The 14576-nt window shown below is 37.6% G+C and overlaps 1 protein-coding gene across 1 annotated transcript in view; it reads left to right on the plus strand.

Annotated features, from left to right (window-relative positions):
• LOC106873829 (pleckstrin homology domain-containing family H member 1) overlaps positions 1 to 14576 on the plus strand; it is a 949845-nt gene that overhangs the window by 856519 nt on the left and 78750 nt on the right. Inside the window, exon 6 of the mRNA XM_052968478.1 lies at positions 2030 to 2167. Coding sequence (XP_052824438.1) covers positions 2030 to 2167 — 138 coding nt within the window. The remainder of the gene's footprint in view (positions 1 to 2029; positions 2168 to 14576) is intronic.

Genomic DNA, 14576 nt, shown 5'->3' on the forward strand with positions numbered 1-14576 from the left:
GCATGGAAAGCGGACGTTAAACGATGATGATGATGATGATGATGTGTTTCAGCCAAGTGGCTGCGGTCATGCTGGTGCACCACCGTATGTATGTATATACACACACACACATATATATATGGATGAAGGGATTACTGACTATTTGATCAATATGACCTGGGGTTACAGACCAACAATGACAGGGCATGTTTATGCATTTACTTAACTTGCTAGATGTGATAGCCAAGTTCCCCATAAGTCTTAGGAAAGAACGATACATTAGATAGTATGGTGCAAAGTGTACTATGGCTAGGAAAACTCTAGAATACTTTTAACCATAGGCCTGATTGATGAGGATTGGCATGATGTTTTACACCAACAAAAACCATTATTGGCTAATGACTCTACTTCATTGGAGTAATTCCAGCCAGAACATAGATAATTGTTTTGAAAACCATCAATTTTTTAATGAATTTCCTTTGTCAAATATCTTTCTATAAAATACCTGCCTCTACTTACTTAGTTGGTGCACTACACACATGGTAGATCAGCAGTCATGAGAAAACAGATCTTCCTGCATATCTCTTGTTGTTGTTGGTTAACTCTAAGTTAGCTTTGGTCAAACAGAGCTATGATTAAAGTCATTCCAGCTGTGAACATTCCATCTTTTTTTGTCGGGCATAGTGTATCACAAGTTACATTATGCACTGTGTTTATTTTTTTTATAATAGGTAGTTCATCATCATCCTTATCATTATCATTTAACGTCCATTGTCCATGCTGGCATGGGATGGACGCTTTGACCAGGGCTGGAAAGCTGAGGGCTGCACCATGCTCCAGTCTGATTCAGCATGGTTTCTATGGCTGGATGCCCTTCTTAACACTAATATCACTATGGAGTGTAATAGGTGCTTTTACATGCCACTGGCATAGGTACCAGTTGCCTGACACCAGTATCTGTCACAACAGTTGGTTTCATGGGTCTTCTTCTCAAGCACAGCATATTGCTAAAGGTCTCAGTCATCTGTCATTGTGTCCATGAAGTAGTTATTTGAGAGGCATTGGCTGCTGTTACTAGCAAGTCAGGCTACCATCTACCATGAACGAACTTAAGCCTTTTGCTCCTTAAATGCCATTGATGACTTTTCCTCCTCATTCAGGTTTTGTTGGTTTTGAATGGTCAGCAGTGCTTCTGTAACCTTGTTTCTTTCTGGACATGGGTGTAGGCTCTATGCAAACACATTTTTACCTCCAGGAAGATGTGATCCATTTTAGCCTGGCTTCTGTCCTTTGACCTGTCTAGCATACAAAGCCCTATCAAGTGCTTGCACTCTGCTGGCATAGATCTCAGGATCATTAAGGTACACAAGTCATCACACATCAACATGGACCTAATTAGCTTGAATAGTTAACTGCGTTGTAGCGTTTAGGTTTAAACATTATTGAACACATATATTCAGTGTATGTGCTTCTCTTGTTCAGTGGTAGGCTATGCTTTTGCATGGTGGAAATAACTCCATCAAAGCACTGGGTGTTAAAACAACTGAAAATCATAGACAAGTGAGACAACTCACTCTAAATCCCATCCAGTATTTTGGGTGATTTGGGGTGAGTTGTTTCACCTGTTAATGACTATGACTTTCAGGTGTTTTAACACCCAGCACTTTGAAAGAGTCATCTCCAACCGAGTAAATTGCAGACTACTGGCAAACAAGCTAAGAACATGTGTATTCAATAATGTTTACAACACTCACGCTACTTCTAATTCATATATTCTTTTAGGTTTCAACTTTGTCAAGAAAATTTTAGATCTTCACAGACTGACATAAATGTCTAGCCACCTTTTGAAATATTTTGGAAAATGACCAATTCCATGTCAATAGACATGGTAAAAGATGTATATTCATTTCAGATTGTCACAATTAAAACATGAAATTATTTATTACAAGATTTACAGCAAATAAATTTTGTCCTGTTACATTAAGCCATTTCTTTCTCTGCCTCCTTTCTTTATAGAATTCTTCATTCTTTTTTTTCTCTTTATTTACAGTTAAATCTAATGGAACAGCGCTTGGCAGCCATCAATTGGCAGCCACAGGATTTAAATAACAGAGTTCTAGAACTGGAAAATGTTTTGGAGAGAAAAGAGAAACATATTGATAGTCTGGAGAAACAATTATCAGAACAGGTAAGAGTTGATCACTTGAAGAAGGGCATTTCTAGAGCATAAGGTAGTGAGTTCTATTCCTGGACCAGGCTATATTTTGTGTTCTTGAGCAAAACACTTTACTTTACATTGTTCCAGTTCACTCAGCTGTAGAAATGTGTTGTGACATCACTGGTGCCAAGCTGTATTGGCCTTTGTCTTTCTCTTGGATAACATTGGTGGCATGGAAAGGGAAGAGTGGTGTGCCTGGGCAACTGCTGATCTTCCATAAACAACCTTGTCCAGACTTGTACCTTGGAGGGTAACTTTTTAGATGCAATCCCATGGTCATTCATGACTGAAGGGGGTCCTTTAAGATATGTGTAGGCACATGTAGATATATTCTTTTCTACTCCCGACACAAGGCATGAAATCTTTGGGGAGTGGGCTAGTTGATTAGATCGACCCCAGTATGCAACTGTTACTTAATTTTTTGACCCTGAAAGGATGAAAGGCAAAGTCGACCTCAGCGAAATTTGAACTCAGAATGTAAAGACAGATGAAATACCGCTAAAGCATTTTTGCCCGGCATACTAACGTTTCTACCAGCTCGCTAATTTACATGTAAATATATTCTGACTGAGAAGTGTGATGCATACATGTGTATATCATGTGTAGATATGTGTGTTATTATTATCATCTTCATTTTTATGTGCATATTTTTGATGCTGGCATGGGTTGGACATGATTTATTGAGGTAGTAATCTATGACTTTCAGTCACTGACCCGTACCTATTTTTATATACTAAGTCTTAACGTCAAAACCAACAAAAACATTAAGTTAAACGTATTTTTGTGAGAGACACGAATTTAACATCTCTGTTACCTACGCAGTGTTAGTGGAAAATGAAGCAGAAATAAACACTGATACATGCACATGCACACACACACACACACACACACACACACACACACGTGTGTGTGTATGTGTGGGTATATATATGTGTGTGTGTATATACATGTGTGTGTGTGTGTGTGTGTGTGTGTGTGTGTGTATATATACACATACATACACTGTGAACTGAGATAATAGTCCATGATTTTTGTGAAAATAACCTTGCTAAGCTCAGATAATGGGAGCTCATCCAGCCAGTCAGTTAGGACATCCCTAATAAAGTTACAGTATGCGATAGCATTAATCTTCGCACCTGACATTTCAAATGGACCAATCATCCTGCCTCTCATGATTCCAGCCCAAAACATGACTTTTCCTCCCCCTTGCTGATGGCACAAAACACATGTCAATGAGGTTGTCATAAAACATCCGTCCCTTATCCCAAGCATCAGGCCCATCTAGCATGGCTCAGCACTCGTCAGTGAACAAAATATGCTTGACATCGGCCTTCATGTACATTCTACCCCATTCTGACTGCGCTTTTTTGTGTTTGGGAGTCAATGGAGGCTTGCACACAGGTTTCTTCTCCTTCAAAAAGCTACCAATTACTTTATTTCTGGTTGTTTTGGAGACATATTCAATGCCAGCGTCTGCAAATAAAGCTTTACTAGTACATCTGGGATTTTTAAGTAAGCATCGCTTGAGATGGGAAATGTCTCGTGCTGTGACTGTTCGGGACTTGCTTTTATCACTGCGCTCATTCCAATACTTGGGATTATGTAAACACCTATGAATTGTTTTAATATGATGGCCTAGTTTCTTGGCCACTTCATCTGCTGACTTGCTTTTACCTATTTCTTTTATAATCTGGTTCCTCTCATTCACTGTAAGATCTTTTCTGTGCCCCATCTTTTGAAATCAGTATTAGGACAATTAATCCTGTTCACCTGAAAAAGAAAATTGTTGATTAATACAAAAACTAAAAAATTTTGTTTACAAACCAAAAATAGTGTACTGAACTATCATGTAAATTTTCTTCAAATCCCTCGGGTAATTATTTAGAAAATCTAAAAAATCATTATGGACTATTATCTCGGTTCACAGTGTATATGCATACAGCACATAATTGTCACAAATGAGCATCATCATCATCATACAGGTGGGGTTACCTGTTTCCAATCTTCTGAGAGGAATGTACCTGGCCATACGGATATATTGCCTTGTTTAGGAACAGGTGACAGTCGGCAATTGGAAGGGCATCCAGATGTACAAAATTTATCTCAGCAAATTTTGTGTGACCCTTTGAAGCATGGAAAAGTAGATGTTAAATGATGATGATGATGATGATGATGATACACACACACACACACACACACTTGAAAGACTTGTGGCCAGTTTCCAGCTGCCAATTTCACTCACAAAGCATTGGTCAACTTGAGGCACTTGCCCCGAATCTCACACAATAGAACTGAACTTGAAACCATATGATAGCAAAGCAAATTTTGTTACCATACAACTGTTTTTTTTTTGCCTTACATCAAGCATATTCTGAGTGATAAGTATGATTATATGGTGAGTTTCTATCATAAATAACACCAGAAATAATTCCTGTAGAGATATACTTGAATAGTTGTAAAGTGTGATATGGCAATAAACATACAGCTGAAGTGAATGGTCTCTAACCTATTCCCATAAACAAGGAATTTATTCCAGAAATTACCTCTGTTAATAATAATGATATATTAATAATGACATCATTACTGTCAGTGTTCAGTATATTTTGATTACTGCCTTGTGCTTCAGAATAAAACATTACATTCTGCAAGTTACTGCTAGCTATTGCAGCCAAATCATATTATATCCCTACTATCTTTAAAGGAGATGGACACATCTGACAACATATTCTTTGATATATGATGCCTGAGAAGAAGGATGGGATTGTCATGGATGGAATGTCTTTGAACATAGTTTACTTTGTCAGAGCTTCTTTGGGACTAAACAACAAAATATTTTAAATACTTCTATTCTCTTATCATGAATAAGTATCAGATTTTCTGAGAATGAGTCTGGCGAGTCTGGCATTCTATCCAAGTGAAGAATGACTATAACATAGTTTGGCATTAAGCATCAACTTTATATATTCTTGGAAAGTGGTGTGCATTCTTTTAAACTGATAGTAAAGTGTGTAACACAAAGCTTCAGTTATTGTATATTTAATAACCAAAAAAATTACATATCAGTATCGATATTAACTGTAAGGCAGCATGCTTTGTGGTATTTAGCCTGTCATTTTGTTCTGAGCTCAAATCCTACTGAGGCTGACTTTTGTCCTTTCATCATTTTGAAGTCAATAAAATAAGTAACAGCTGAGCTCTGGAGATCAATGTAATTGATTTCCCCTCCCTACTGAAACTTCTGGCCTTGTGCCAAAATTTGATATCAGTATTAATATTAATGCTAAGGCAGTGAGCTGGCAGAATCAGTAGCACACCAGTTAAAATGTTTAGCGGCATTTTGTCTGTCCTTACGTTCTGAGTTCAAATTCCACTAAGGTTGATTGTGCCTTTCATCTTTTCTGGGTCAATAAAGAAGTACCAGTGGAGCACTGGGGTTGATGTCATTGACTTACCCCCTCCCCAAACTTGCTGGCCTTGTGCTAAAATTTATAATCAATATTAATACTGAATTTATGAAGCTGAATATTTGTGACAATGAACTGAGAAAATGAAGATACTGAGTGTAACTGTACAATATGCTATTTCACATACAGCTTGAGTTCTAGAACATTCCTTTCATCAGTTGTTGACTGAAAATCACTGCAATTTCGGCACTTTACAACAGTATCACTTCTGCCAATGGTGCTGAATAGTGTTAATGCTTCCAGAGAATGTCCAAGTTCTTTTGACTCACACTGTATCACACATTCCAATCATGTGTTTCCTCTTAACAATTACAGTTATTGCAAGGGAGGTCATTCATTCTACATAATGTTTGGTGGGATTTGAAATTCAGGAATTGTAAGAAAAAAGATAAGGGATTCATTTATTTTTGAGTGTATGTGTTTACTTACTGCAAAGTTCTTAAAATTTCTATTTGGTAGTAAACATATTCAGTACTATTTCATTCATTTTAGAAATGATCAGTGTGATACACCCTATGACTTATTAATTAAACATTTTATGAACTAAAACATTTTATTACTGATAGAAATAAATTCTGTCAGGAAGAAAAATATAAAATGATTTTTTTTTACCCCAGGGAGTGTTAGTAGTTTAACAATCAACAGAAAAAAAGTGAAACTTATTAGTATTTACATACAGGATAATAACTGTTTCCGGAGAATTCCATCTTGTGAAGGTGTCTTAAAGAAGGCAATAATTCCAGTTTTATCTGCAAACAAATCTACACACCATTTTCAAATATAATCTCCAAGGAATAGTTATTGGTTTCAAGTTGCTATTTTATATCACACTTTTTTCCCCTTCAATTATCCACACAACCTCTACACCAAACCGGATGCCTTAGAACCACTCCAGCTATGCAGCATATATTTTGATAAGGAGTTACTCTTTGCACTCAGATTTGGTCTTTCCCTCAAATAACCCAATTTCTTGCAGTAGAACAGGTTCAGTTAAGAATCCCCAAAGGCCAGTCAGTGATGTTAGACCACAGGTGGCTGATTATGTCTACCACTTTACAGAATTCTACTCAAGCTACACAAGGACCAGGTGGTGATGCTGAACCAGGGAACTGATTCTCCACCCTACCCCCACCCAGTACTTCTTGTCCACTTACATCACAAACTCATATACCAAATGACGTATTTACCTTACCCATATCAACCACTGCCTTCAGTACCCAAACATTCTCTCACTTTTGGTATGACTGGAATATATTTAGTGATAGACTTTTAGGAAATCTAGGCCATAATAGTTAAGAATTCTATCAGAGATAGCTGGTTTGTGGTGGTGCTGGTAGTGAGTAGTAGCATGTTTATCAATTTGCTTAATACTACAAGCAATTTGAAGATAAGTATTTTTCCATTAGAATCATTTATGCTCATAAAAGTATAATCTTTATAAAGAGATCTACTGGAATATCTCACTAAAGCTAGATAAAGGAAGCAGCAAATAAAATGTCTCTCACAAAACCACACACTTATGCTTAAAGAATAATGCCTAAACATCATGATGACTTTGGAGCAAAGTGTTTTTACTTTAAATTCTTATCTGTATTAACTCAGCTTTTATTCCTTCTGAAGGTGTATTTAAAAAGATGTGTGTGTGTGTTTCTGTGTGTGTATGTATGCATGTATGTATGGTATATATAAATTGTACTAATATAGTCAATAGTTGCCGGCATAGTGTGTAGTTAAGAAGTTTGTCTCACTGTCACATAGTGCTAGGTTTAACTGTTCTGTGCAGTAGCTTCAGAAATATTATCTAAGTGCAATTTGATTTACAGCAATTATACAGAAACCCTTCACATGTGTGTGTGTGTGTGCGTGTGCGTGTGTGTGTGTAGAGGGTGAATCAGTAACAAAAGGCAAAACAGAAAGAGAATCATCATATTCTCAGAAAACTGACACACACATGCAACTAAATTTATCAATGACTACATACCAAGCTTAGATAGCTCCTACCCATACTGCCCACTCTACCTACAATGGCAGTCCCCACACTCCAATGAAGCCTTGGTGCTATAGATTTGCCAGTCTGTCACCTTCTTCACTCACAAAGCCTCGGACACAGTGGTCCGGAGATTCAAATTAAGAGAGTAAGGAGATCACATGATGCTGGGTGTCACATGATCACAAGTTTCTCCTGGGTCTTATTGCTTTCTCCTCTTTGTGAAAGACTTATATCTGATGTCTCTGTGTACTACCTTAATCTGCTCTAGGATAGCTGTCACTGATAATGTCTTGGACTTCCTGGAAGAACTCTGCTATATTGGTGATATCTGACCATTAAGAATATTTCTTTCTCTTGGCCACTGATGCAACATCATCACCAGAAACTTCTAGCTCTTTTCCAACCTTGAAGAGGAATGATCTAGACATGTTCAAGACATTGATGATCCCCAAGATACTGTGGTTGGTTGCTAGAGCCAAAAGCATGGCTTTTCTTTACATTTTTTATGTCAGGATGGAACTTGCCAAGTTAATGATGTCAATATATCTAAAAGAAAAAAAAGGCAGCGAGCTGGCAGAATTATTATTGCATCGGACAAAATGCTTAGCAGCATTTCTTCTGACTTTACATTCTGCATTCAAACTCTGTAAAGGTCTACTTTGCTTTTCATCCTTTTGAGCTCAATAAAATAAGTACCAATTAAATGCAGGGATTCAATGTAATTGACTAACCTGCTTCCCCAAAATTGCTGGTTTTGTACCAAAATTTGAAGCCAATGTATCTGAAAGGTAAAGAAGCAAATTAGAATTTAGTGTCTCTTGCATATAATTATGTTAGGTTATCTTCTATTTATGGCCTGCTAAATGTTGTACACAAATACCTGGTGCACCGTGTGTGTGTGTGTGTGTGTGTCCATCTTTGTCACCATTTATTTTTACTCATGTTAGACTGGTGTTGTGTCAAAGAGTATAACTTATCAATGAAATAATACTAGATTGAGCTAGGCTCTTGATGGAATAACCCTCTTCACATTCGAGGGAGACAGATCTCTAGTCTGAGATGGGATGTACAGTGACACATTCTCCAGCTCCATCCTTGTGGCATTGGCTGCAAACCCAGATATCACTACCCATAATGCAGAGGAGAGAAAAATCAATAAATGCAGGAGCTTGGCCAGTTTGTGTCGATTGCCTTTAAGATATCAGGTGTACTTGGACCCCATGCTACCAATTTCCTCCACAAAATAAGGTAATGGAGGCCCATCGAGAAATGAACCCTGCAAAGTGGAGTGGTCACTTCAGCAAGTGTCACTGACCATTCTCTGTGGCAATGCCATCGTGGTCATTAGCACCCCACTTGTTCTGACATATATGGCCCATTGCCCCTTCCCCCTCCATCTTCCACTGCTTTACCCTAAACCCCCACCTTTTTTCTTTCTGTTTTGTTTTTTCATTTTCTTTCTTTTCCATTCTCATCTCTCTTCTTTTCTGTTTCTTTGTATTTGAATGTTCTACTATGTTCTTGTGTTTGAGGTAACTGTTTAAACCCCTTGAAAAGTTGGTGCCCCAGTATAGCCACAATCCAAAGACTGAAACGAGTAAATGAATAGAAATTTATTCTCCGTTTGAGAATCAATATAACTTTTAACCTTACTTTCAATGATTGAATTTAGAATTTGCAGACAATGTCAACATAATAAAATAGAAATAATGGCAAAACTATTTATAGATGCCATGTGTGATTAATGGAAGAACTGTGCAAAGAAATCAGTAATTAGGATAAGTGTAACTTGGCTAAATATTAAGCAAGTGTGGAAAACTATTTGACAATCATCTAGTTATCCATATTAATGGAATTACCAAAATGGTATATAGAATCTAAAAGAATTTCTAATTGGGAACCTTTTGATTGTAAGTACAGTTTCTTTCCTTTTTACTTTTTTCTTGAATTTTGACAGATGAGAAAGAGACACGAACCATATATTCTTTACAAGAATATTTTCCATATGCACCTTTATTAGATTAAGAACCTATTAGTCATTTACTATTTGGTTCACACTACATTACATTTCCCTTCCATTGATCTAGCCCTTTAATGAAATGAAACATAGGCAGCAAATAAAGACTGAAAATTCTATGTATTTTATTTTAGTTGCTATTGTTGTTTTTATCATTATTATTGTTGTTGTTTTACATATGTCTATTTTTATATTTTACTACTCAAAGCTATAAAGAAAATGATTGTGTTGACTTATTTCCTTACTGATTCTAACTCACTTCCACTCTATTACAAAAGCATTTCCAATAATATATGTGTGTGTGTGTGTGTAAGGCAGCAAGCTGGCAGAATCGTTATCATGCCAGGCAAGATGCTTAGTGACATTTTCTCCATCTTTACAATCTGACTCCAAATACCTTCGAGGTTGACTGCTTCTCATCCTTTCGGGGTCAATAAAATTTGTACCAGTTGAGCACTGGGTTCAATGTAATCGACTTACTTCCTCCTCCAAAATTGCTGGCTTTGTGTCAGAATTTGAAATCAATAGTATATGTGCATATGTGTATATAATTATTTTTTTGGAACATTGGATATTGAAGCATATAAGCTATAAATAATTACCAATCTTTCAAAAAAGAAGTGTATCATGTTATCTTGAAACTTATAAATTCTTATGCTGCATTCACAATCATATATATATATAATTTACATACAAACATACATACATATATATATATATATATATATATATATATATATATATATATATATATATATATATATATATATATATCATCATTTAACGTCCGCTTTCCATGCTAGCATGGGTTGGACGATTTGACTGGGGGACTGGTGAACCAGATGGCTACACCAGATTCCAATCTGATCTGGCAGAATTTCTACAGCTGGATGCCCTTCCTAGCACCAACCACTCCAAGAATGTAGTGGGTGCTTTTTATGTGCCACCGGCATGAGGGCCAGTCTGGCGGTACTGGCAATGGCTACGCTCAAATGATGTTTTTTTTACATGCCACCTGCACAAGAGTCAGTCCAATGTTATGTTAACATGCCACTGGCACGAGTGCCAGTAAGGCGAAGCTGGAAATGATTGCACTCAAATGGTGCTTTTTACGTGCCACTGTCACAAAAGTGAGACCGCTGCTCTGGCAGTGATCATGCTCGGACAGTGCTGTTAGTGCTCCACTGGTACGGGTGCTAGTCATCGAATTTGGTTCAGTTTCGATTTCACTTGTCCCAACAGGTCTTTGCAAGCTGAGTCTAATGTCCAATGAAGGAGGTTGGTTCAATTTTCGATTTCAATTTCACTTGCCTCAACAGATCTTTGTGTCCAAAGAAGGAAAGGTACGCATAAGTGGGCTGGCTACACTCCTGGTAGAGGCCACCGGTTATGATCTCACTTGTCTTGCCGGGTCTTCTCACGCACAGCATATTTCCAAAGGTTTTGGTCACTAGTCATTACCTCGGTGGGGCCTAATGTTTGAAGGTCGTGCTTCACCACTTCATCCCAGGTCTTCCTGGGTTTACCTCTTCCCCAAGTACCCTCAACTGTAAGGCTGTGGCACTTTTTCACACAGCTTTCCTCATCCATTCTCACCACATGACCATACCAGCGTAGTCATCTCTCTTGCACACTTAGGTCCAACTTTTCTCTCAAGGTACTTACACTCTGTCGAGTATGCACACTGACATTACACATCCATCAAAGTATACTGGCTTCATTCCTTGTGAGCTTACACATGTGCTCAGCATTCAAGGCCCATGTTTCACTGCCATGTAGCATGGCTGTTCGTGCACATGCGTCATACAGTCTGCCTTTTACTATGAGCGAGAGGCACTTTGTCACCAGCAGAGGTAGGAGCTCTCTGAACTTTCCCCAGGCTATTCTTATTCTAGCAGCTACACTTTCAGCGCACCCTTCCCCACTACTGACTTGGTCACCTAGGTAACAGAAGCTACCAACTACTTCTAGTTTTTCTCCCTGGAAAGTTGCAGAAGTTGTTCTCTGCACATTTCCAGTGTTTATTGCTCCTGAGCATCTGTCACATACAAAAACTATCTTGCTGGTTAGCCTTCCTTTGATATTGCTGCACTTCTTATGTATCCATTGCTTACACTGGGCACATCTTATGGAGTTTCTACCTACACCTTTTCTACAGATCAAGCAGGGCCATATACCTGAAGGGGTTTGTGGTTTGTCTTCCTTTCTACTTATTAGAACTTTGGTTTTTTAGCTAGGTTGACTCCAAAGCCCTTCGATTCTAATCCTTGCTTCCACACCTGAAACTTCTCCTCTAGTTCTGATAGTGACTCAGCAATTAGAGCAAGGTCATCAGCATAGAGGAGCTCCCAGGAGCAACCTGTCTTGAATTCCTGTGTTATTGCCTAGAGGACTATGATAAATAGGAGGGGGCTGAGGACTGAATCTTAATGGACATTTTCTACCTACTTTACAGTTAATTTTACAGTATGTAAATCTCCTCCCAAAACTATCCCCCTCTGATGCATTATCCACCATGTAAGCATGTATACTAAATTAGAAAACCTTTGCTTGTTTCAAACCAATAAGGCTACCAGCCTTGATAATGTCCCTTCCATTACAATCAAACTATGCACCTTAATACCAGTCTTTATACTTGTCAAGATCTTCACTTCTCTCTGTCTCTGTTTCTCTCTCTCTGTCTAACTCTCCCTCTCTCTTCCCTGATCCTTTGAAACGTTCCAGAGTGTGTCTCATTCCCAATAAAAATAATTCCATCCTCTGAGCCCATCAACTATCATCCTAGAACATTCTATTCCAACTACACTGAAGTTATGGAGACTGATTAATAATTTCATCTTCCAAAATTCACCTCCTCCTTAATAACCATCAGCTTAGCTTCTTTTGTAAAGCTAAATCTAATCTACCAGAGACCTACTCTCCTGCCACACATGCAGTGGGCTCCTGCCCCCAAGAAATTTGGTGAAATGAATGTACTTATGCTCAACAGTATAAGTCAGCTGATTATGTCTGGCATGTCAATCTCTTTGCAAAATTGCCCACCTAAGAGCTTAACCTTGTCTTGTCTTTTTAAGTACAAGGCTAAAGAAATAAGGACAGGGATGGGGGATTTGTTCAAGTAAAACCCTTCCAAAGGTGCTCCAGCATTGTCACAGTCCAGTGACTGAAACAAGTATAAGATGAAAGAGGAAAGATATGGTATAAGCATCCTCTACTGCTTCCTTTGCCCCCTCCTCTGTTTCCTTCCCTGTCATCATCACTATTGTTACAGACCTCATCATTGCTGTCTTCTTCCCCTTCCTTGTAATCCATTTTACCATTCTTCCTTCTACAGAAAATATAGCTGCCATACATCTCTGCCAATATTTCATATGAAGAAATTTTCCAATTAACAACCAGAATTCCATATAGGATTTCTAGAATTACATGTAGAACTTTCCAGACCAGAGTTGCAGAAATAATTGTGCCATATCTATAACAATGAATATTTGATGACTCTGCAAATATGCCAATTATTAATCTACTAGCCATTTTTTTCCCCTTTCTATTTTCCTCTTATTGCTTTTATGTTTACAATTTCATTTTTGTTTTTGTTTGTATTTCCTTGTTTTAGTATTTTTTTTTCTGTTGAAATTGCTTTTTTGTTTTAATTTCCTCAGCGTGTTCTCTTTAACCATTTCTTCTCTATCTTTCATCTGTTTTTTTTTTATTTATATATATATATATATTTATTCATCCTCTATAACATCAAGATTTATCATTGAATGAAATGATTCATAAATATACATAAATGTACTTCAAGAATGCCAAAACCAAGAATGGCCGTCAATAGGTTATCTGTTATTAAATAGTTTGACAATTATTTAATTCCAGCAACATGTATGTGTATGTACATGTGTGTGTTTATGTCTACATGTGTATCTGTATCCGTATGTGTGTTTGCAAGATGAGGGACTTCTCTTTGAAAACCAATCTTTTTTATCAGTTTGTCACATTACTTCCTCATACTTTGTTCTTACTAGGTTTTACTTACTCCTCATAAAAAGAAAAGTTCAAAGAACCTTATGGTCTCTTGGAACAATTACAATAAAATATGATATCTTATGCACTATGTCTGACACAGTCTTAAGAGAGAATGCTTCTCAGCCATTTTTGAAATGGTAGCAGTTCTTTACTTCCATATAACAGATTAGTTTTACTTGCCTATGATTTCTATGAGACTCTCTTCTCATAGCTTTACCAAATTCACCATTGCCTGTGCTGCTAACACCAAACCACCACAATAACTTCCACCATTATGAACCGTTTGCCCCTCATCACTTTTGTCGTTTTAGCACATTATTGTGTTAGATGGACTGTTGTATTTGCTGCGCATCTCTTTCCGCTGGTTAATTTTCGTAAGTTACTTCAGCTGGTATCCTATGAGACACTTCACAACAAACTTCTAGGTTCTCAGTGTTAGAATGGTCAAACATGATCAGACGTAGTCTTTATGGTGGAGGAGTGCCATAACAAAGGGAGAGAAAGAGTCTTAACTTATCTCTTGGAACCACTAACGTACGTCAGTGTCCTACTAGATCAGAGTGTCCTTCCCCCTTTCTCACCCCATGATAATGAAGAGTAAACCATTCACTTCATATATTATCACCATTATCCTCCTCGTTTAACATCTGTCTTCTATGTTGGCATGGATGGGATGGTTTGACAGGGGTTGGCCAAGCAGAAACCTACACCAGACTTCTGTAACTGTTTTGGTGGGATTTTTACAGCTGCATGCCCTTCCTAACGCCAGCCACTCAGTAGAGTTTTACATGGCACAAGCACAGGAAAGGTTAGTTTTGGCAAGGTTTTTACAGCTGGATTCCCTTCCAAATGCCAACCACTTTACAGTGTGGACTATATATATAT

Source organism: Octopus bimaculoides, chromosome 6 (genome assembly GCF_001194135.2).
Source record: "Octopus bimaculoides isolate UCB-OBI-ISO-001 chromosome 6, ASM119413v2, whole genome shotgun sequence".
NCBI lineage: Eukaryota > Metazoa > Mollusca > Cephalopoda > Octopoda > Octopodidae > Octopus > Octopus bimaculoides.